We start from the raw sequence: 22,343 nt of genomic DNA on the forward strand, positions 1-22,343 counted from the left end.
ATTACATTTATTAACAATTCTTCTTGAAGCTGCTGGATGTATGCTTTGTGAATTTTGCCATCTCTGGCAGAAAAACTCTTTTCAGTAAAAACTGTTCATTCCAGGTGCTGTCTCATACCACATTAACACCACTGCTGAGATATATTATTAAGTATAGTATTATGCAGTTTAGGACCCATCCCAAGCACATGAGACACAAAGGATAATTATTAGGCAATTATTAGGTAGGTTATTATGTAATTGTCTGCTGCTGTTACCGTCGTTTCCTCAGATTTACAGAACTGGCAAGAGAATTTAAAAAAAAAATAATAATAAATAAATTATTGTGCACATCAGTGTCTGAGAACTACGTGAATGAGCAAAAAAAAAAAAAAGACATACGAGCCTTCAACATGAGGCTGTGATTTAGCAAGCATGGTGCTCATGCAGGCCTGTGGTGCAAGCTTACAAGCTCTCTTCAAGGCTCAAGGTGTCCGAGATCCATGTTGCTCAAGCTAACTTTAGCTCACTAATTAGCTACAATGCAGTGTGAGAAACAAAATAAACATACCTGTTTGCTTACAGTATGTGTATTTTTATTATCTGATCAGCCTTCTCTGAGTATTCTGTTACCCATCTGTTGGTTTGTTTCCACTGGCTGTACAAAAACCCATAACAGAAATTTACGAAAGGGAATTTGGCACTACAAATCTTAACTGTGTGTGATGTGCTATGGATGTGTATTACTAATACTGAATTCTCTCTAACTCATAGAAATTCAAGAATATTTTTATTTAACTATTTTCCCAAGTAAATTATGATTTATTTTCATTTTTTAATCTAAAAAAAAAAATCCCATCACAATGTAGTTTTAATCCAAGCACTCTTAACCAACCTCCAGAACAATTATCAAGATCAGCATGTCGGGATACATGACACTGCAATTTGTTGATGAGAGTGTTATTTAAAAATTATACAGTTTAAAGACCAAAAAAAAAAAAATGCATCCCACATCCACAAGCACTCCTCCCTTGTCTTTTTACAAGGCACGGCGGGGGGCTTGGCAGCCGCCCAAGCCAAGGCTAAGCTGGCCTGAAGCGCTCACCATATGAGGACATGTGCGGCGTCTCGTGCACAAAAGACGTTTATCACTCCTAAAGCCACTAACTTTAAACACTGGCTCGCTTTGCCCCACAGCCTTGACCCTTTATAGGGGGATGGGCTTTTAGTACAGCGTGAAAAGAGCATCATCTGCTTTTCACGTGGAGATCCACGGCAGGAACCGAGCACTTGGCAACAAGTTTTAAAGTCAGTAATCTACAGCACTGATGAAACTGTAGTGTGCACACACACACGCATGCCTGATTCTTACAGATTTACAGTAGCAGTGCCTGTATCCCAGCTAAAAAACACTACCAAAAGGCATTTCCATCTAACTACAGAGAACCTCTGTTGTTTCTTAAAGCACTGCTGTGGAAGCTGGTTCATTTGTCATATAAATTTGTGTCAGGCATTATAAAACTGACAAACAACCATCATTTATACACTGATGCAGTCTTATAAAGCGAACAGTTCTCTGTATAAATGCGAGCAAGGTGGTAAGGATATACAAGCAATAAGGGATGAAGACATTGAAATACTGCTAGGATGATGGCGGTCTGAGATCTGGCACTCGTATCTGGCATCATTATCATAACCATATCTTATGTGTATGATGTTCAGTAGATTAAAGTCTGTGGAACAAGGTGAGGGTCACACTTTTTCTGGATCTTTTTCTTCACGGATAAAGTTCAGTTATTTAATATTGCTGGGGGTTTCCTAGATGTAATCTGATAATCTGCTCCGCGTGAATAATGCAGGCTGCCTGTCTGTTATCGGTCTGTGGAGTCTCACCATCTCAATTACAATGAAATAAACATGGTGGCAAAAGTGTGTGAAACTGATAATATGAACTCATCTCCTCACAGAAGTCCAAGACTCTTTTTGGCTGAGCAAGGTCCCGGTGGAACGGTGAGATGACTGCTGTTTCGGCAGCTGCTTCAGCTTCTCCAAAACAGGCCCATTCACACCAAAGCCATACTGGCTTACGCATTCATGCAAAAGCAAACCAGAGAAAAGACCCAAAAGCCCATTTTCCAACGTAGGGTGAATGGTTACAGCTGCTTGATCCCATCGATCCATGACTGTGCACATTCATGAGCTCAGTTATGGTTTGTTTTTCCATATTGTGCAATGCTCAATCAGAACCAGAAGCTAGAGTAATGACACAGTCATGCAGCACCAGTGTCCTGTGCAATACAAATTCTGTGAAAATACTGCATTGACAAGTTTAAACTAGAGTTGAGAATAACTCTGCAAGTTGCTGGAAGCCATGGTGTATATTCAGCCATCTTACAGTACTGACTGAAACTGAAAAAGAGGCTAAAGATGTCAAAGCAGCACCAAGTCAAAACTAACTAAAAGACCGAAAGATTTACAGCCAACCAAAGCTGTAGTTTATTATTGGATTGGATTATTGGAAAGACTGAAACACAACTATCTGTCCTACAGTTAAGTTATGCTAATGATGTCAGGTCGTGTGACAAAACGTAAATATATTAAATCTGCTTGTGTGAAGAGATGAGAAGATTTATGTAATATACGAAATTTATTCAAAATTGCAACACTTTCACGTAAGTGGTGAGGCATATCATAATGAACAGCTTTTTAATGGCTAGATTGCACACCATCATTCGTTACTAGCATATCTGATAAATTGAAAGCCTTGCTGTTGATTTTACATCACATTCGTCTTATGTAAAAGTTATTCCCCGTGTCTTGGTCTTTTCTTAATGAAGACTAAATGTCAAAGGAGAAGCAGGCAAAATATTTACTTTACCAGTCATGCAATGAAACAACCGTTCACTCTAAAATGTTAACCATACTGCCTCGGCCCACCGCAGTGACTGGACACCAGCCTGATCCAAACAAACCGGGCTCTGAATGAATGTAGCACTGCAAGTATGGAAAATATCCAACTACACGCCTCTCTGAAATAAACGTTTCTGTGCAGAGTTGACATTTGCCTGCGCCTGGAGACAGTCATTAGAGCAGAGTGAGTGAGAGTGACCACAGTAGGGAGAACCCACCTCATCCCAAAACACATATAACCAAGAGAAGATTAACAGGTCAGGAAATGAGAAGGCCTTCTTTGTCCACCACAGGCCAGTGGGAGGAGGAAATGGTCGTCAAACATAGACTAACAGAGTCCACACTGTTTTTCCTTCACCAATGGTTCAGAACGCCGGACATATAGGGTACTGGCCATGACTGGAGCTGAAATCATATTTATGGCCAAGGTAATGGCTGAGCTTTTTATGGGAAAAAAAAATTCCACCTCTGGAATTACAGAAGAAGAGTGAGGAAAGCAATTCAAAAGCAATTCACCAATAATGCTATAAGAAAAAAAAAAATAATAATAATTTAAAGGTCCTCTCTGAGTTCAGGTCTATACAAGACATGACCTATTTTGAGAGGTTGAAAACCTTATTGACCAAAATTCTGTGCCACCCTTTGTGTTTCCAACCTTCAGAGGGTTTCATGTGATCTGGATTGACTCATAAAAGACACTCTGAGCTAAATTTAAATCTGGCAAATTATTGTTATTTGATTTACACCCTTCTGGTCATGTTCATGTGACACTTGATGCTGAACCGCAACACAACTGTAGCTGGTATGAAGACACAGATTTTATGACCGCTACTTTAAAGTGTGCAGAAGCTGTGGAAAGCAGCGTGTTTTTCGTATCCCTTATGAAACTGGGGTTTAAGGCAACCAGAATGCCATATAACCCTGTGGTTGTTCCTAAAGCAGTTTGTTAACAAGTAACACTTTAGAACAAAATGCTCAGCTGCATTTATCGATTTGCTCAACCGTGATTACAAATGGTATTTCAAAATCGAAAACAATTCTACCAGAGCCGCACCCACTACATCTTTGGAATAACGTGACAGGTATTAGGGCCTTTCGCACCGCTTTAGTTCCAGAACTAAATTTACAGTACTAAAGTACTGGGCGATTTTGCGTGAACTGTTTCCCAGTACCATTTAAAGGGTTGCATTTGCACCGACAGTGGGCACTAGGAAGTGACGTAAGCCGGTCGACAGCGACATCATTTGTGGGCGACATTCAACAACGGAAACAAAGAAGAACAACGTAAACAACTGGAGGATGGAGGACGCTGTGATCAGAGCTGTGTTTTTGTTGTGTCTCGCGTCCATCTGTCGCCGTTCTCCATACTTGCGAAATAAGTTGACACTACAGTATGTATACACAGAGTTTTAAATCATGGCGGGTGAGGGTGTTTTCATACGTGATTGGCCAATCAACATCTACTTACGTCATGGATAGTACCAGTTGTGCTGGTTAGACCCTGCTCCGGAGTAGGAGCAATTTGGTTCCCGAAAAAGGCAGTCCGGTACCAAAATCACACCCAGTTCCGGAGATGCGAAAATGCCAAAAAGTGGGTAGTTCCACAATTAGTTCAGGTACTATGAAAAGGTTCCCGCTCCTTAAGTTGTTCCTTCTCCATAAAAACAGATCTTTTTTTGGTGATTGTGATTCACTGGTTTTGCAAAAAAATGTGTGCAACAGAATTAAAAACTTTAATTGTGCAGCAGTAAACACAGAACAGAGAGCACATATCTAATATCTGATTCTCTACAGAGAACGGTCATAAAATGTAGTCGGTAGAAATGTTTTAAAAAAAAAAGCGATTTATTCATAAAATCTCATACTAATACTTGCATAATTCGAATGTATCTAACATTCAGTTTAACAGGGTTAGTTCAATGTTTATTTTTTTAGCTACACATCTCTTAGCTGTGTTGAGGTGTCAATTTGTCAAATACATATTTATGCTAATTTCCTATCATTTAATTACATACCAGCATGTCAGTTTTATGCTAAAATGTTCTCTTATTTGCTCCTCTTTCATTTCAGAGCATTCCCTGGTATTGAAATGAATTCAGCTAAAGGTTAAAAATCTTTCTTTATGACTCAAGTATGTTACTTTTAAGAGCCCTTCAGCGAATAAACACAAAAAAAAGATAAAGGAATACATCCTCAAATGATTACATCTTGGTCACAGAACTTGTTAAAGGGCAAAAAATTAAAAAATTAAAAAATTAAAGCCAACAAAGTAGTAGCTGATTGTATCTTTAAAAACAACAAATTTTCCCGGTGCTTGATTAATAGAAGGACATAGCAGAAAACCATAACTGTGAATCAGATCTATTTTTACATCAAAGGGGAAACTAGTTTGATTGCTCTGTTCAGTAACATGAAAAACCAAAAAAATTGTGATAAAAATCATGGATCGTGATTCAGCCTGAAACAATCATATGATATTATTGCCAGCTTGTCCATCCCTAATATAAGCCTTTATATAGAGTGTACACACACATATGTGCAAGTTTTATTTAATAATAAAGATTATGAAATAATGTTCACCACCAGTTTTTCCATTCTGAAAGCACAATATTTTTGACTAGGTTATCATACCATGAATAATTCAAACTGAATGCCTAATTGACCTGGACTTGGGTAGTCTGTCAAGGTGAAGATGGAGACTACATACTACTGATTTTCTACTTGACAGAGCAAAAACAAAGCCTGCGCTAGCAACCACAGCTCCAAACCAAACCTACCCATCTCTTATTCTCAGTACAAGACTAAATGGAAGTCTGACCTTTGGGCAAACATAAGGATAATATGACAAGAGGTCATGCTTGCTGTTGACAATCCAAATTACTTTCCTCACAGTTTAATTTTCCATTCTTCTCCATCAAAACACATATCTCCCATGGTGTGTATTGAATATTTTCTACTTATGCTCTAGTCTGGGTATTAAATAAGTGAGCACGAGCTATGGGAGTGGCCCACAGAGCTTGATTCCCAACCCTGAGGTGGGGTAGCTAAGCTCTGAGAGCCACCGCACCTGAGTAACATGCTTCAGTGACTGGCACACCCATGGTAAGTATCACATAAATGTTTTGCAGTTACAAAATAATCAGAACACTCCTCATGGGTGTGGCTTGTGTCACTCTACTAAAAGTAAATATTGCTGATGTCACCTTCGAAAGAAATGCAAATAAAACTGAGGCTCACCAACGTCATCATTTGTTGATGAAATGGCGATGGAACTACAGCTAGATAAATTACAAGCCATTTCCTAGAATGACCTCATAACTGAAAACATAAATGTAGCAAAAGGGGGAGTAAGGGCTGTAATACAGATAAGCAGTTCTATAAAGCAGCCCTACACTAGCAGGGGTTTATTAAACATTAATAGGGACATTGGTGAGAGAAGGACAGGGAGTTGAGGCTGGTATAAGTGCTCAAGCTGGTAGAGGAAACAGGAGGAGGTGGTTTGGCTGGTAAAAGCATCAGGGCTCTTCAAAGGGGTTAATCTATTATCCTGCACCAGCTGCCACACACACCCAGCCCCCACCAAACCAGGAATTTACAGGCAGCTCCCTCCTGACCCACGTTCTACTGCTACTAAAGGTACCACAGTGTGCTTTACCAGAACCGGACAGATAGGACCAGGCATGGTTTATGACAGACAAAGCTGTGTCTCAGAAATGGCAGGCTGCGCCGCGAGCCTCTGCTCTCTGGGATTCTCTCCGGGGGTCCCTTAGGGGAAACCGGATAACTTTCCTCATGGACCAGCTGAGGAATGAGCCAGTCATCCGAGGGCGCGAGGGTCAGGGGAAGGCTTGTCTTTCAGATCTTGATCTCTTGTGACACAGGACACGAGGCACAGCCCCTCGGGAAACCTTTCACCACAAACGCCATTAAAAGGCACAGCTAAGCCACATCCTCTCGGACAAACTGGGACCCAGATTGACGATAAAAGCCAGGAAGACACAGGTGGAGCCTCAACAAATGCCTGCTACTTACTCTACAGCCCCACAGGCTGTGATGGCTGCTTACTGCACATGCTAGTCTCGGTAATATAAAGGATATTATATAATGCAAGGCATTCTTCACTTCCATACTAAGTGTCACTCATTGCATCTGAGGAGGACTCTGTGCAGTGCTGATGTTATACGCTGAATGTGAGCTTGAAAGTAAAGAGGTGTGTATCAGGACTGAAATCCTGCGGCACCCAACAAATATTTGCAGGAGTGGGGTCAGTTTTTGCTTCTTTGAGGGCTGGAGCAAGTGGTCAGAAATGAAACTGGCAGGACTCATTAACATGAGGGCATATATGGTGCTTGCACAACTCTAATGCATTTACTGTTTTCATTCATTCATCAACAGTAACCGTTTTACACTGGTCGAGATCACGGTGGTTTACATGACTATTTTCTTTATATGTTGACAAACAGAACCAACCAAGTTTGTCAGAAAATACAGTGGGCACGAGCAAACAATAATAAATGTGGGAGTAGGCAGGATTGGTCAAACTATCTGCATGACTACAACCACGGTATATCTTTAAACTTAGAATTAGCTGCCTTAAGTAACCTCAGTGATAGAGACTTCCTGACCACAGACCCTGGTTTTGAATAGTACAAATAACTTCCCTTCCTTAAGATATGAACTTCTGCTTCCCTTTTCTGTGGGCTGAAATGCACAGGCATGACCCTGACAGTAAGCCCCAAAATCCACAGCCGTTCCCATATTCTGACGTAAATCACCATCTGAAGTTAGACAGACATACAGTTAAGACTTTATTATAACAAGTATTTATAGCAAACAAATTTATATGCAAAAAAATCAAGTCCATCAAAACTCCCAGTTTTCATAACACAAAGACCTAAAGGTCTACTAACATCTGGTCCCATTATAGTGAGACATTTTACGTAACACTTTGAAGTAGCACCTTTGCTCTATAGTTTGCTTTGCAATTACGTCATTGTTCTTTGGTTTAGTATAGCCGTAGGGTGGTATGGTGGAGCGGTGGGTAGCATTGCCGCCTCACAGCTCGAGGGTCCCTTATTCAATCCAAAGCTCACGTTCCTGTCTGTATGGAGTTTCACAAGTTCTTCAGATTCTCCAGTTTCCTCCTACTATCAGTGGGTGGACTGGCTATTGGGTCTTCCAATGCCCACATCCACAGAGTCCTCACTTAATGGTAAGAAAATGATGCAAATCATCTGCTATGGCCTTCACAATCACCAGATCTCAACCCAACTGAACACATATGGGAAATTTTTGACTGATGTGTTAGACAGCATCTAAACAACAACTTATGGAACATCCTTTGGAGGAATGATGTTCAATACGCTAGTACAGTTCCAGAGATGTGTGGTGCTCATGGTGGGCCAACGCCTTACTGAGACACTTTTCTGCCTGTCCTTTATATTGTAGGTGAAAGTCTGTTATGTTACCTTGAGTAGGATGCTTAAGTAGTGACTTGGAATTCATTTGGCGCTTAGTCAGACTGCAATAATGCACTAACTGCATTAATGCATAATGCACTAACTACATTACTGCATATAAAAACGTGTTTATAAACTTATGACATTAGAAAAAAAATCATCTTAATCTATTGCATGGCACAATGTCACTGTGATGTCCATTACCTTCACTGCATTTGTGCTGTATTGTGCACTCTTAATACACACGTACACATTCTGCTGTCTTTAAAATATAAGTATAATAAACACTTGTTTAGGTTACTCAGTATACATCACTTACACCACTTCAACAATACTTTTCATGACTTAATTCCTTGTTGATTATTCTTACCTGATCACGTGGGTGATGCTCATAAACTTTGGGGTTAAGGAATGGGGTTTCTTAAGATGCCCACAGAATGAAATTAGACTCCCTGCTATAACATGAGCAGATATGAAATTTGTTCCAGTAATCCACTGTAGAGGAGTGGGCGAGACTGTTTTTTCCCCCCACTCCCACATGCTCCCGCAAAAAGGTTTGAGCAACTTCCCACCAACTTCTACAATTATTATCCTGTGTTTATACTAGAAAGCTACAGAGTGAAAGGTGACCATTAATTTTCTGTGCATGCGAGATACAGAGCTATGATTTCAGCAACAGCATTAAGCAACATTTAATTTGAGATTTTCTCATTCTAGATAAATAATGTACGATGCAGCAAATGGATAAATCCAAATAACTGGCTTGCATGATTCCTCGAACCAATCCTACAGTGCATGTGGTTCAGCATTTCGTCAGTTCCCTACTCATAACTTCAGTTCCTACATGCAATCAGTTCCCATTTACTGTTTACAAAAAATGGAAGAAAAACTTGGTTTCAGGAAACTGTGGTTGCATCTTATCCTGTCATATACAACCTCTCATTAAATGTGTATAGAGACGGGAAAATAAAACTTGGAAGTAGAAGAGGAGAGTGCTCTTTCTCTAATATCTGCTGGAGTATGCTGGAATACACCTACTGTAAAACAAAAATTATAACGCATCACATCACCAAAAATGTCTTGTATCTGATAAAAACAGTACAATTTACTGGATGTTTTACAGTCTAGCAAACCAGCTTCATGATAACTCCATGATATTAATCCTGTGGCGGTGTGAAGGAAAAAGGGAGCCCTCACAGAGAGCGCTGGAAAACAGCTGCTGTGGCCCACCACACGGGAACAATGAGAACAATCACCAAAGGCATGAAAGGGTCAGTGACATTTCTTGATGGAGAACACAGCTTGGGTCAAGGTCATAGCCTCTGCAACTTTCATTACTTAGTCATGCTTATATCACTAATGTTCCTTTCAAATGACAGGGATTTATGGCAGAGGACATATAATAGAACCACACCCATGTCTCTTTATGAATGAGCTCACAAAAAAAAAACAAAAAAACATTCAAGTCTCACTTGAGAAGCAAAAACGGGGGAAATGACATTTCTGAGATCATATCAACACCGTAACACTGAAATTCTTAAAAAGAGTGCAAAAATGTCCAAACAGCCAATCATCATATAGTGAGGGTCAAAAAGTGTGAGGATTAGATACAGCACCTAATCGAGCTTGTATGGACATGATGGGTAGAAATATGTGCGCTAGTATGAACTTGAACAGGCCAAAAATGACACCCTCCCTGCAATCTCAGTCCAAGGGCATTTTAACAAAAACACTTGTGTTCTGAAAAGCTACATATTCTACTGTATATGGCATGTTTAACGTCTCTATATGTTAAATATGGCTGGAGTGCTCTCTGGGGGTTGAGACATGGGCTCTATTTGAAGTAAACTGGAAAAAATACAAGCCATAGCACCAAGATGTGTAAAACAGCAGTTCTGTATGAGGGACAGCTTGGGCCTATGAGCCAGGCTTTAAGAGAAATATAGGCGTCCTGATCAGCTAATCCGTGTCATGCCTGTGGCCTTGTGCCTAGAAGCAGAGAAACAGAGGAGGGGAAGCAAGGGGGAAGGGGAGGCCGCCTACACATGCCTTGGGTTGGGGGAGGATATTTTCAGGAATGAATGGAATTCTCTTTAGTCGTGCCATTGCTCCAAGTCAGGTGACTTCAGCCTCTCAGGGACAGCAACTTTTTAATGAAGTGTTTCAAAAATAATTCAAGAACCTTCATGGAGAAGAAGGAACCCTTTGCCAACATGTTTCTCATCTGTACATTTGTAGGGATATGTGCAGGAGAGTGTGTGCTATTTGCTTGCAAAGACATTCCTGACAAGCCTGGTCCTGACTCCCCATTTCCTTTACCGTCAAGGACAACACAGATGCTTTACTAAAATAATGGCCAATTTACCCTTCACATTCCCAAACCTTCTGCAAAGACAGGAACATTCGATCCAAAATGCAAGCATGTCACACTTTCACTGTGATATTATTCAAATAATGTTCAGTTTTGTAATGAATGTTCAGTTGCGTTGGTAATCATGAATGGCCAAGAAAGACTCATTCACTCAAAAAAAAAAAAAAAAAAGATCCTCAATGTGCTGCAAATCAAACAAGCGAAAGGTGAGGTTATCGGCCAAAGTTTCAATTCAATTCAATTATTTATTATTCAGTTCTATATAAGGTTCGGACTGTATGGAAAAAAAATTAGTATGATAATCGTACAGCCCAACATCATAGTTTTCAGGACATCATAGTATAAGCAACTTTCCCCAGCACCATAAAAACAAACAAACACACAAACAAACTTCCCCTGTCAGCTCCACTCTGTCTAACGACTTTATTCCTGATTTCTCGCTCACTGACTAATTTTGGAGCTCAGCGACAACCTCCCCCAGCTCAGCGACTACTTGACTGCTTGTGTACTGTGAAAATCCAATGCGATATTCTCAGTATATGAGCATTTGCAGATGCGCAGATGTTTTCATGCATGTTTGATTTTCTCAGCAGTGAATCGTGTAGTGTGAACCCCTCCGTGACAAGAAGCATGAACAGCGATGAGAAACAGCCAATGAAAGTCAGAGAGGAAATCATATTCATCTGTTGACATGCACAGCAGATTCCTGAATCCAGTTTATCCATCTGTTAAGTGTGGGAGTGCAACGGCAAAATAGTCACAGTTAGTCACATGACAGACACCTCTAGCCTAGCGTGTATGCCTCATCTGCGAGCAATGGTGTAACACACACATCCTTACAACACCAAACAGCTTTTCCCAACAAGTCATGCAATCCGATAGGGTCAGCAATTCTGACATTTAAAAGTTGTGTAGTGTGCATTAACAGAGTAATTGACTCAGATCTTTTCAAAGTTAATCACAGAGTGGTAGCTAGCAATACTGATTGATGGCATCCAAAGCATGACAACTTTTCCCCAAGCTAAGCTACCCACCCCTGTTTTTGGACATTTCCTAATACTAGCTAGCTCTGGATATATTCTCTAATTTTAGTTAAGCTAGCTTTATTTGAGGGTTTTCTCTAATGTTAGCTAGCCAGATTCAGGGGTGAATAACTCATAAATGCATTAGTTTGCTCTCCAGACAAGTAAAAGCTCCAATGTGCTGCCCAGTTCCTTGTCTTGGCTGCTTGGAGACCTAGGCTAAAAATGGTATCTAATGTAATGGAATAAAGTATGCCAATCTAGATAGCTAGTGCATTGATACAGACACAAATGAGTATATACTTCCCTCACAGAGGATGAATCAGCCATGGTCATTATCCAAGGTTTATCTGAGGACACTGTGGTTACAACCTCAACAAAATGTGATTAGCTATGAGCTGTAGCATTTTCCCTTCACAGCCAGCTAGCTTTCCTTCTGTGGAAATATGCTCTAGCTTTTATTCAAATGTTAGCTAGCTAGCTAACTTTATCTGGATATGTACTTTGTTGTTAGCTACCAAGAAAAACATTAATAACATTAACATTATTAACAACATTTCTTGTGCATTCTAGCCAAGTATTTACAAACAACTTCTCAGCAAGCACCTGTATGTTAGTCAGCTATAACACTGTTCCTTGCACAACTTTAAAATGACGTGAATAGCCATAAATGTGCACAACATAAATCAACATAAATGTGCTGCTTGCTTTTATTATAACTATGTCAATGTTTCTAAAAAATAGTATATGATGTGCAATGTTACATCACAACAACAATCTCATTATAACTAATAAAAATTTATTAGCATATCCTTTTAGTTAAATTATTGGTACATAATATACATCCCTTATTTAAACTATTTTCATCTTGAAATTGAGCTATAATTCTAAAATAATGATATTATATGGCATAATGGATGCACTTAAGCTGATTATTTTTTCATAATAACTCAACTAGTTTCCCAGAATATTACTTCCTCTCAGAAAAGCTTCACAAGCCACTCTGGCTACACAACAAAAGCCAGCTGGGCTGCAAGTCACCATCCCACCCAAATTCAAAGTGTACTCCTATTTATAGTGTTGGCTTCTGGAAACCCTGTTTGATTAATCATAGCACACCACTAACGATGACTTACACCTGCATTTTAAACACTGCTCTATACTAACACAGTGTAACACTGATTCACTCTTGTATTGCAGGACGAAGTTTGCTAGGTAGTCACTGAGAACAACACTACGTTGCCATAGATTTCTGTTTAATTATTTAACTACCACTGACATTTATTTTTTTCTGGCTTTTTTCTTGATTTTCTCCCTAATTTAGTCCAATTCCCAACTGTCGCATGATAAGGTCTCCCTATCAGGTAGAGTGAAGGCTATCAGATGCTTCCTCTGAGAAACGTTAAGCCAGCTTAACGTCACGCTGCATCACGGGGCCCGTGTAATACACACAGAGGAAAGCTCTATCCGCCCCCTTCTGCATGTATGACCTCACAGGTGCTGATTGGCTAGTGTCACTGAGATTGACAGGGGACAGAGTATGCCATCCCTCCCACCAGTGAGCACAGCCAATCTTGCTCGCTTGGAATCCCGGCCACGGATGGCTGTAGCATCATCAAGATTTGAACTCGCAATCTCCGGACGACAGTGCAAACACTTTTTTGTTGCACACTTTTGGACCCCATGACTACTGATATTTTGGTTTGGTTTATACGTCTGCATCCGTGTCTTTGTGAACAGGTCACATAAGGATCTGCCATCACACTTGCAAATAATCCGAATACACCTACTAGAGAGGAGAAAATAAAAAACTAAATTAAAGTCTCTTGTTTCACTGCAAAATGGAGAAGAAACAAACAAGTGGATGGAATAACGCTGAAGATAACCATCACTGTGAAAGATGACCAGATTGAGGCGGGGCTTGGGATTTTTCAGATGTTTGACAGAATAAAGGAGTCAAATCAGGTGTGGATGTTGCACATCAAAAGTTGTTAGAAACCTTAAGCACTTTCACCTCCAGATCTTACACTGCTTGTAATAAAAATACCAATATGTTGTTGGTTTGTTTATACATAAACAGATATGTTTATATGTAAATTAAATATGGTTTTGTGTGTATGCATGTGTATCGTGCCCATGCTGACTAGGGGAGCTCTCTCAGAGCAAACACGTCTCTAGTATTGCTCAAATGTAACGCATCATTTTAACTGAAAATTTCAAATGACCACACAGCTAACAAGGGAGGTGACTTTACCTAAAACACAACAAAGATGCAGGAATACATTTAAAAACAAAAAAATGAAGTACACTCCTTGCCCTTTGAATCCATGAGTCAATACTTTTCTGTTCAATGAACATTTGCACTGTTTGCACTGGGTTTTGGAGGTGTACATATCAGTCCATCTGTGTGCCTCTATGCACTCTGCTTATCCATAAACCCCATCGCTGTGTTACAACAGACGCATAAACGTGCTTGAAATTGATCATGATTACCAATGACACTATCAGTAGTCTCCAGATCACTCAAATAATATAAACAGCATGAATGCATCTTTAAGTGATCCACTAAAATTTCACACTTTTCTTCACACAAAAAGGAAGCTTTCGGTTTTCAGTATAAACACTGTTGAATTTATTGTGAAGGATATGAATTTTTTTGCCCAGGGACTTTTCCAATACAGGTTTAATATTTCATGATTCTTGACATTTTCTTGATACGTAATCTTTAAATCTGCTGAATGTGTGTTTAGCTTTGTTAAGAGCGCGCAAACAAAACAGCACACTTCATTTAAAACCCACCAAAAACAGTTTACTAATGCTTTTACTTTACACACACACAAAAAAATCAAGTCTAAAAATCATGAACCACTTTATGTGGAAAATGGTGACAAGCCGACAAATGTTGAAACTAACATTTTAATATCTAGTACGCAGGGATACCTGCAATATTTTAAAAAGATGCATTCTGATGTAGCAACACAATTAATATTCTATCAACTAGCCATTAAACATGTGCGCATCAATACCCACTCGCACAGAACTAACAGGTGCTGCATGTTAAAAGACTGGTAGAGCGAATATGATCTGTATTAGAAAAGTAAACATTTTGAGAAAAAGAGCCTTTTCAAGCCCTGTGTAGAAGTAGGGTATCTGATTCTCCATGTTGATCTGCACATTAAACATGATTAGCCTAATGTAATAAATCAGCAGGCCTGCTCAGGCAGATGGGAGATGTCAGGCTGTGAAAACACCCATGGTGGATGACATAGCAGACATTTCCAGTGTAATGAGAGACGCAGACTAGGCAGATCCTCGCTGTATGCATAAGCTTTTGGACTCAGTGACCCAAATGCTGCATTATGAACGTGTCCATCGACTAGGGGTCTTATAGGTTGAAACTGTCATGGTACGATAACCTGTACTAAAAAGTTTATTAATCTGTATAGCGCACACAAACCGGTAGTGAAAATTACAGGAAAATTTTATTCTAAAATTCTTTCTTAGATAAGACATTTTTTATATTTCTGAGAAGAGTTTTTCCATAAAATCTCTTACATTGTCGGTATTTATCAAGTTGTTGTTATAACCTGGTCTGCTTTTAGCCAAAAACAGATATAGCTGTTTTGTTTAGCTCTGGTCAATGACGCCTTGTTCTTCTCTGCATCTGATAGCCGACATGACGTTGCTGTAATATAATTTGGAGTGAGTCCAGAGGGAGAGGGTTACAAAATTTTTGGCGAGTTACAGTCAGACCCAAAAAGAGGAGTAAGCCACTTGATCAGGTTTTAAAAAAAAATGCCAGGTAGATAGTAATAGATGGAAATGCATTTCAAGCACTATTTAGAAAAAGGTAATGGCGAGGTTACCATCCAGTCATACACTATGATTAACCGTGAAACTGTGACATTGTTACAGCTCTACTATCAATCCAGTGGAGAGTTTAACGGTGAGTCAGGGAAAAAAAGCATTATTCAAAAGAACGATCATCCTTGTGTGTTCCAAGTTGGAAATGTATGCTTCTTAAAGTAACACATTATTTGTTACTCATGAAGTCAGCGGTTGGTACGTCATCACACAGGCTACAGCTGTATAGTCTGTTTCAATCTCACAACTAACTCTAAAGAAAACGCTTGTCTGAATCCAGTGCAATTACATTAACAGCCTCAAGAGAGGTGTAAATCCAGGCTACATGACACTGCACTTATTTCAGCTGTTACAGTGTCTGCCAGAATGCAAAGATAAAATTAGCCAACGAAAATAAGGGATTGTTTATTAGGCTGCGGTAAACTATGCAGCTACGCAGCATATAATTGACGATCATGCTGTGCTGTGCTACAGTTTTCTGCAAACTGTTATAAGGGTTCAGTTTACACAGCGGAACATTCTGAGCAGCAAAGGCTTTTTACAACTCTACTTCACCCCACGAGATTCGCATTAATGAGAGCGTTATTAGACCTTCATTAAGCACCCTTCACTCCAAAAATGTCTCTACAAAGTCCCTAAAATAGCACACTAAGCTTATAATGGACACGAGCTATAATCTAAGAGCAAATACAAGAGTCAGAGATCAAAGTCTTGCAAGATAACATGCACACCTCTGTTCACTGACAAGACTTACAAACATAGATCAGGGCTTCTCAAACTTTTCGCATCAGTACTGATTTATTTTATGAACATTATTCAAATATTAGACACTATGTACAATAACATTCCTGCTATCTACTAGAGACGTAGAGCTTTTTATTTCTGAACCATCCAGTGACAGAACACTTTCAATTGACATTATTTATAGCCCTTCATGTTTTTGAGTTATTGAGGCCTGGATTTAATTTGTTCAATTCAAGTGACCGGTCAAATAGGCTAATAACTATAAGTACAAATAGTATCACAGACCCACAGCTGTGCTTCATACACCCACTTTGAGAACCATGGCAATATACTAGCATGCCAATACAGTGGAGCAAATATTAGCACTCAGAATTTCAGAGTGCTGCAAACTCGGAAAAATAGTCACTCGTTAACCTTAAGCATCAAAACAAAGATATGTCTAGGATACCCTAATTTCAATTAATTTTCTACTGCATCTTTACTATCATAAAAATGTTTCACTGGATGGCTTATACACCTTTCGCACTTCTCGTCCTCTTGGTTAATGCTAATCCCTCCTTCTGCATTCTGTAGTACAACAACATTCACGTCTGGTTAGTCTGACGTACGTTTTACACATACCATGTATTCTTTTTAAAAATAAAAAAAAATGGGGTGGGGTTCAGCCACTCAGTGAAGAGGACTACTAAAATCGTAGCTGCCCTTGGGTCCAGCCTGAGGCGGCCTTTGACAATGTGACCAGGCATTTTTTTTGCCCACTATATACTCTTTTGAAAATCTAGCGTAATGGGAAGGGAAGGGTCCTGGAGTGAAGCATCGTCTAGTTAAAGCCTTAGCAGCAGCACAGCATGCTTGACTAGCAGGGGCTTTGATGTTTGAGACTGGCACAGATTAACAGTGCTGATCCCATGGGGAAATGCCAGGCAGAGAGCTGCAGCACTGTTTCCTATACCTCCTCCCTGTTCTCTCTCTCTCTCTCTCTCTCTCAGAATGAAAGAGGCATAACCTGCTCAGCAACATGCCTTCAGCAAACAGAGCCCAATGCTGTTTACCCGTAAGCACCAGAAGTACATTTAAACATTCAGCTGGTACACTATGTGTCATATCCAGAGAGATGTTCAATGCTAGATATTATATTTATGTACATTTATAATTACATGTTCAATAAACACAGTAAGAATCTTCACGTAGATATCTACTATAGGAAACAAACTGGTCGATATTTTATATTTGCTATTAGGTTTACTGGCTTAAATGCATAATCATCAGAGTGTAGTCTACAATCTCGACCACTTATTTCAACAGCTCTTGCTGAAATTACTGATCCTTTTAATTCCTCAGAATGGCATCAGCGATGGACTGATATTACAGGTTTGAACCTAAAAAGTTACAGCATCCCAAAGTTAAGATCATAACTGGTAGAACGTGTATTTAGTGTGATGCTCGCTGTATTGATGCCATTTGATAGGGATCTGTGTGCTGCAATGCTTTTTGGAAACAAATGTTTAATTGGCTGTGTTATGTGTCATGGAGACTACTGACCAGTTCCCCAAAGCTAAGACCATAACTCTTTGTGCTGCAAAGCTTGTGAGAAATAAACCAATTAAAAAGAAAAAATGTGCAGTTTGCATCACTACTGTCTGGAACACTTGAGCCCAAAGAGAGGAAAACAAGGTTTTATCAATTAAGTAGCTGTTCTTAGGAGTTCAGAAAAACCTGAATGATGAGAGAAACTTCCTTAACATCAGGCCCCACACTGCATCCTCTATACCATGGGTTCCCAACCCTGTCCCTGGACATTTTAGTACTTTTGCTGCTCTAACACACCCACAACAACCCAGACAGGGCTGTTAATTAGCTGATTAGGTCAATCAGGCAGCATGGAAAACACTAATGTGCAGGACAGTGAGTAGTCCAGGACCAGGATTGGGATCCTGTGCGCTGAACCTACAACTTGCTTCTATTTTTTCCCCCAATCAGGACTCCAGCCAGGAAGTGAATGAGCCAGCAGCAGGGTGGGTAAGCAGACCGACACAAACCGACTTCCTGCCACCTGGAACCTGAGTCACACTCCGAGCTCTCTGTGAGCGACAGGGAGGCGATGTGTCGCCTGGTCAAGATGGGTTCCTCAAGGACACCAGAGCTCTTTTCTGGAGCAGACACACTGGGGTGTAATCTCATTACTGACGATAATGAAACACTCAGAGCAGAGAATCCTCTCATTGTGCTGCCTGCCCCATTCAGACATGTAGTTGCCCCAGGTCCAGTTTGAAGTGGACTTTGACAAAGCATTTAATAAACACGGGAGAGTTCAGTGCGAGCCGCGGTGATCGTGGCCAAAAAAAAAAAAAAAAAAAGGGAGGAACAGGAACAGCTTTAGTGTGGGGCTGTTAATTATTCACTTATTCACTGAACCACCATCTATTTATACATGGCTACATTTGGCATTGGGCGAATTTTGATCGACCTCGAACAGGAAGTGGTCATCCCTGTTGAGTCAGCAACGTCTCAAATTCTCCTGACATGAAGTCACCAGTTTATAAAGAATGTAAATAGAGATAAGCCAAGGTCATTAGTAATGCAATAGTGGCACAGCTGAGAAATAAACATCATGGATAGATTGATGATAAGAGATGTAGCAGGAAAAGGAGGAAGAGAAGGAGGATTTTACACTGGAAGATGTAAGATCACTGATGAAGCATCATGACAGCCCCTTGGCTATGTGCTGAGGTCTGCCTGGCTAACAGTGTTCCTATCCTAGACATCAGTGAGACACAGCAGTCAGTCAATCAGTCATCAGATGGGTCTTCACTGTCAGACAACCACTTACCCCATTCTAAAAACTCGGTCACGTGTTTCTCCCGTTTCAAGGGCGAACTGCTGCATTCGTTGTATAAACATATGAGAATATCCAGAAGGGTCTCGACACTCAGGGAGCTCGGGGTCTTCTGATGGCCATCCAGCAGCAACTGCTCCAACTTCTTGAGGCGCACCTTCGCCGACATTTTTGTATCAGCGGCCTGACCACTCTTTCCTACCGCACGCCAAAAAAATTATACTAATACTACTAATAATAACAATAATGAAACGCCTTCCCGGAAAGGGATTACCGGCGAGAGGATCCTGCGCGAGCGCTCAGCGCGAGAGAAAAATAAATCTCAGCTGGGCCGAGGTGGAGCTCTCAAGTCCCACACTCCAACTTGCTAGCTAGCCATTCAGCTAGCTAGCTAGCAAAACAAGCCTAACATTATGTTCAGCTCGCTAAACGACGCTCGAATCGGTTCGACCTGCTAATTAGCAGCGCTAACTGCCGAGCCGTCACGGTTCACACGCCAGGCCCCGCCGCTTCCATGCTTCTGCTTCGGCTTTTCCTGGCTAACGTTAATCCCGACACTTTTCTCTCTGAAAGAAACAGGAATGGGAGGCTTTTCTATCCCGTCGAATATCAGCTTGGCCGGACGTCCATATTCTCTCTGTCTCTCTCTCTCCTGTGAATATCCCGAAAATTAGTTTCTCTAATTTAAAAAAAAAAAAAAAAAAAACTCCCCCGCTTTGGGAGTGGTGTGTGTTTTTTTGTTTGTTTGTTTGTTTGGAGTCAGTAATTCTCCCAGTGTTAGCCGGTGAGGTTGTCCGCGAAGCCGAATATGGCTGCAGCACATCGGCGTCCAGCCTCGTCTCGCTCTCTCTCCCAGTGAAGACTCCAGACCCGGGACACCGGAGCTCCACCCACCCCGTACCGGAAAAGCCAAGCAGATGTGACGTCACTGCTTGAGTGACACATACTGGGAGCCGGCTAGCACTGACCTCATCGCCGGTCAGCTCCCTGTATTCCACCACCCGTGTCTGTCCTCCACTCACAAACCAGGCTAACCGTGTGGGATTTTTGGTTTGTTATTCCTCTGTATATGGTTCCCAGAAAATCTATAAATCCTAAAAAAAAATTTCTAGATCAATGAATGAATGAGGGTATATATGAGTATATATTAGTATATAAAGGGGCAGGGTGGTTAGCACTCCCTCCAGGGTTGGGGGTTCGAATCCCACCTCCGCCCTGTGTGCGTGGCGTTTGCATCCTCTCCCCTGCTCTTGGGAGTTTCTTCCCCCAGTCCAAAGACATACACTGCATTCCAAATTATCCGATCGTGCCTTGCGATGGGTGGCACCCCGTCCGGTGTCCCCCACCTTGTGCCCCAATTTCCCTGGGATAGGCTCCAGGCGACCCTGTGTAGGATAAGCGATATGGAAATGGATGGATTAGTATATATAGTGTATAAATTACTATATAGCATATAATTGGTGTATATTGGTGATATTGGTGTATCATAACATATATGTAAACACATATACACATGTTTACTGTCCCTTAGGACAAAACGCAATTTAATATTGTTTAATATAATATAACAGCAATACAGTTAGTATGTTAGACAGGGGCAGAGCTAAGGGGAGGCCTCAGGCGGCCATGGCCACCCCAAAACTGAAAAGGTCCTTGTTCAATTAGGATTTTGAGAAACAAGTCTGTATTCAGTCATGACAATGTTTTCAGAGATCATGTGATCCCCAGCAGCTCGTTCATCATTTACATACAGTGGGGTCCAAAAGTCTGAGAGCACTAGTGAAATGCTTCTATTTCACATTCTTTTCTAATTTAAAACAACAATTTTCATTACAAATTATATAGTTGGCAGCAACTTGAGTGAAAAGTAGAATCTTTGAAATATTTACATGAATTTCAGAGTTTCTTAGTATTTGGTTCGTCCCCTTTTTTGCTTCAATGAGAGTGTGTACTTGGGGTGGCATGGACTCCACAAGTTTGTGCAAAAGCTTTTGATCCATTTTAGATCAAATCTTTCAGAGTTTCGTCTGAACACATCCTTCAGTAGAAGAGGTTAGACATGAGGAAAATTGGACCTTTTGTACAAGTAAATTAACACAGTCAATATCACACATTTGCTTAAATTTAAATAGAGACCAGACTGCAAAATATCTGCAAGATATTGAATATTTACTTTCTTTGTTTTAAATATTTCAAAATTCTATAACCTTCTGTTTATTTCTGATTTTATATGGAAAAAAGGGGAAGGAAACCCCTGATGCATGGGGAGGGCATGCAATCTCCATGTACACAGTAGAGGCGAGATTCAAACCCCCAACGAGTGACGCAAACATGCTAACCTAAGCCACTGTGCCTCCTTAACAATAAATACAGTATAATTTACAGTATAATCCACCACTGTGACAAAAAATTCAAAAATAACGGAGCCCCTGCCTATGAGACACCTGGGGGTCCCTTGGCCCAACATTTACATCTACATGCACATCAAACTCTGTTTAAGGTCTATATTCGGGTTGCAGCCATATTCCGAATACGGTTTTTATATGCGTACAGGCATCAGAATATTCCTGTATACATGGCTGTTGTAAGTATGCCTGAGTTGCCATTCCTAAATACCTAGCCTACAAGCATCTGTTAGCACCCACAATTCCTTGAGGACTGCGTATGCACATATATCTCCTTTCAGTGGATTTTCTGAGCAAGGTGTTTACATGCAACAAATTTCCATTTAAAACAGACATATTCCACGGATGGGAATCAGAATTTGGGGAATCAGAATATTGTCTTAATGTGAATCGGGCAGTCGGAGCGTCTACGTGACTTGCATTGCAGCGTTTACATGACTCAGTGCTAATTAGAATATTGCCAAGTTCTGATTAATATTGGACCATTGATGTGAATGTAAACATAGCCACTGAGTACCACCGCTCTAACCATGGCTTTTAGTATTATTTACATTTATGGCATTTGGCAGATGCTCTTATCCAGAGTGAGTTACGTTTATCTCATTTTTAATACAGCTGAGCAGTTGAGGGTTAAGGGCCTTGCTCAGGGGCCCAGCAGTGCCAGCTTGGTTGTGCTGGGATTTGAACTCACACCATCCAGTCAGAAGTGCAAGATTTTCCCACTGAGTCACCACTGCAAAAAGCAGAGCGTGT

General features: G+C 40.5%; 1 protein-coding gene across 3 annotated transcripts in view; it reads right to left on the bottom strand.

Moving 5' to 3' along the window:
- Nucleotides 1-20,058, bottom strand: part of cdc42bpb (CDC42 binding protein kinase beta (DMPK-like)) — a 63,599-nt gene extending 43,541 nt beyond the window's left edge. For all 3 annotated transcript variants that reach the window (XM_034313755.2, XM_053242000.1, XM_034313752.2), the window contains exon 1: nucleotides 19,180-20,058. In XM_034313755.2, the coding sequence (XP_034169646.2) occupies nucleotides 19,180-19,354 (175 nt within the window). In that variant the 5' untranslated portion in view covers nucleotides 19,355-20,058. The remainder of the gene's footprint in view (nucleotides 1-19,179) is intronic.
- Between the last annotated feature and the right edge of the window lie 2,285 nt (nucleotides 20,059-22,343).

The sequence above is a fragment of the Pangasianodon hypophthalmus genome, chromosome 19 (genome assembly GCF_027358585.1).
Source record: "Pangasianodon hypophthalmus isolate fPanHyp1 chromosome 19, fPanHyp1.pri, whole genome shotgun sequence".
NCBI lineage: Eukaryota > Metazoa > Chordata > Actinopteri > Siluriformes > Pangasiidae > Pangasianodon > Pangasianodon hypophthalmus.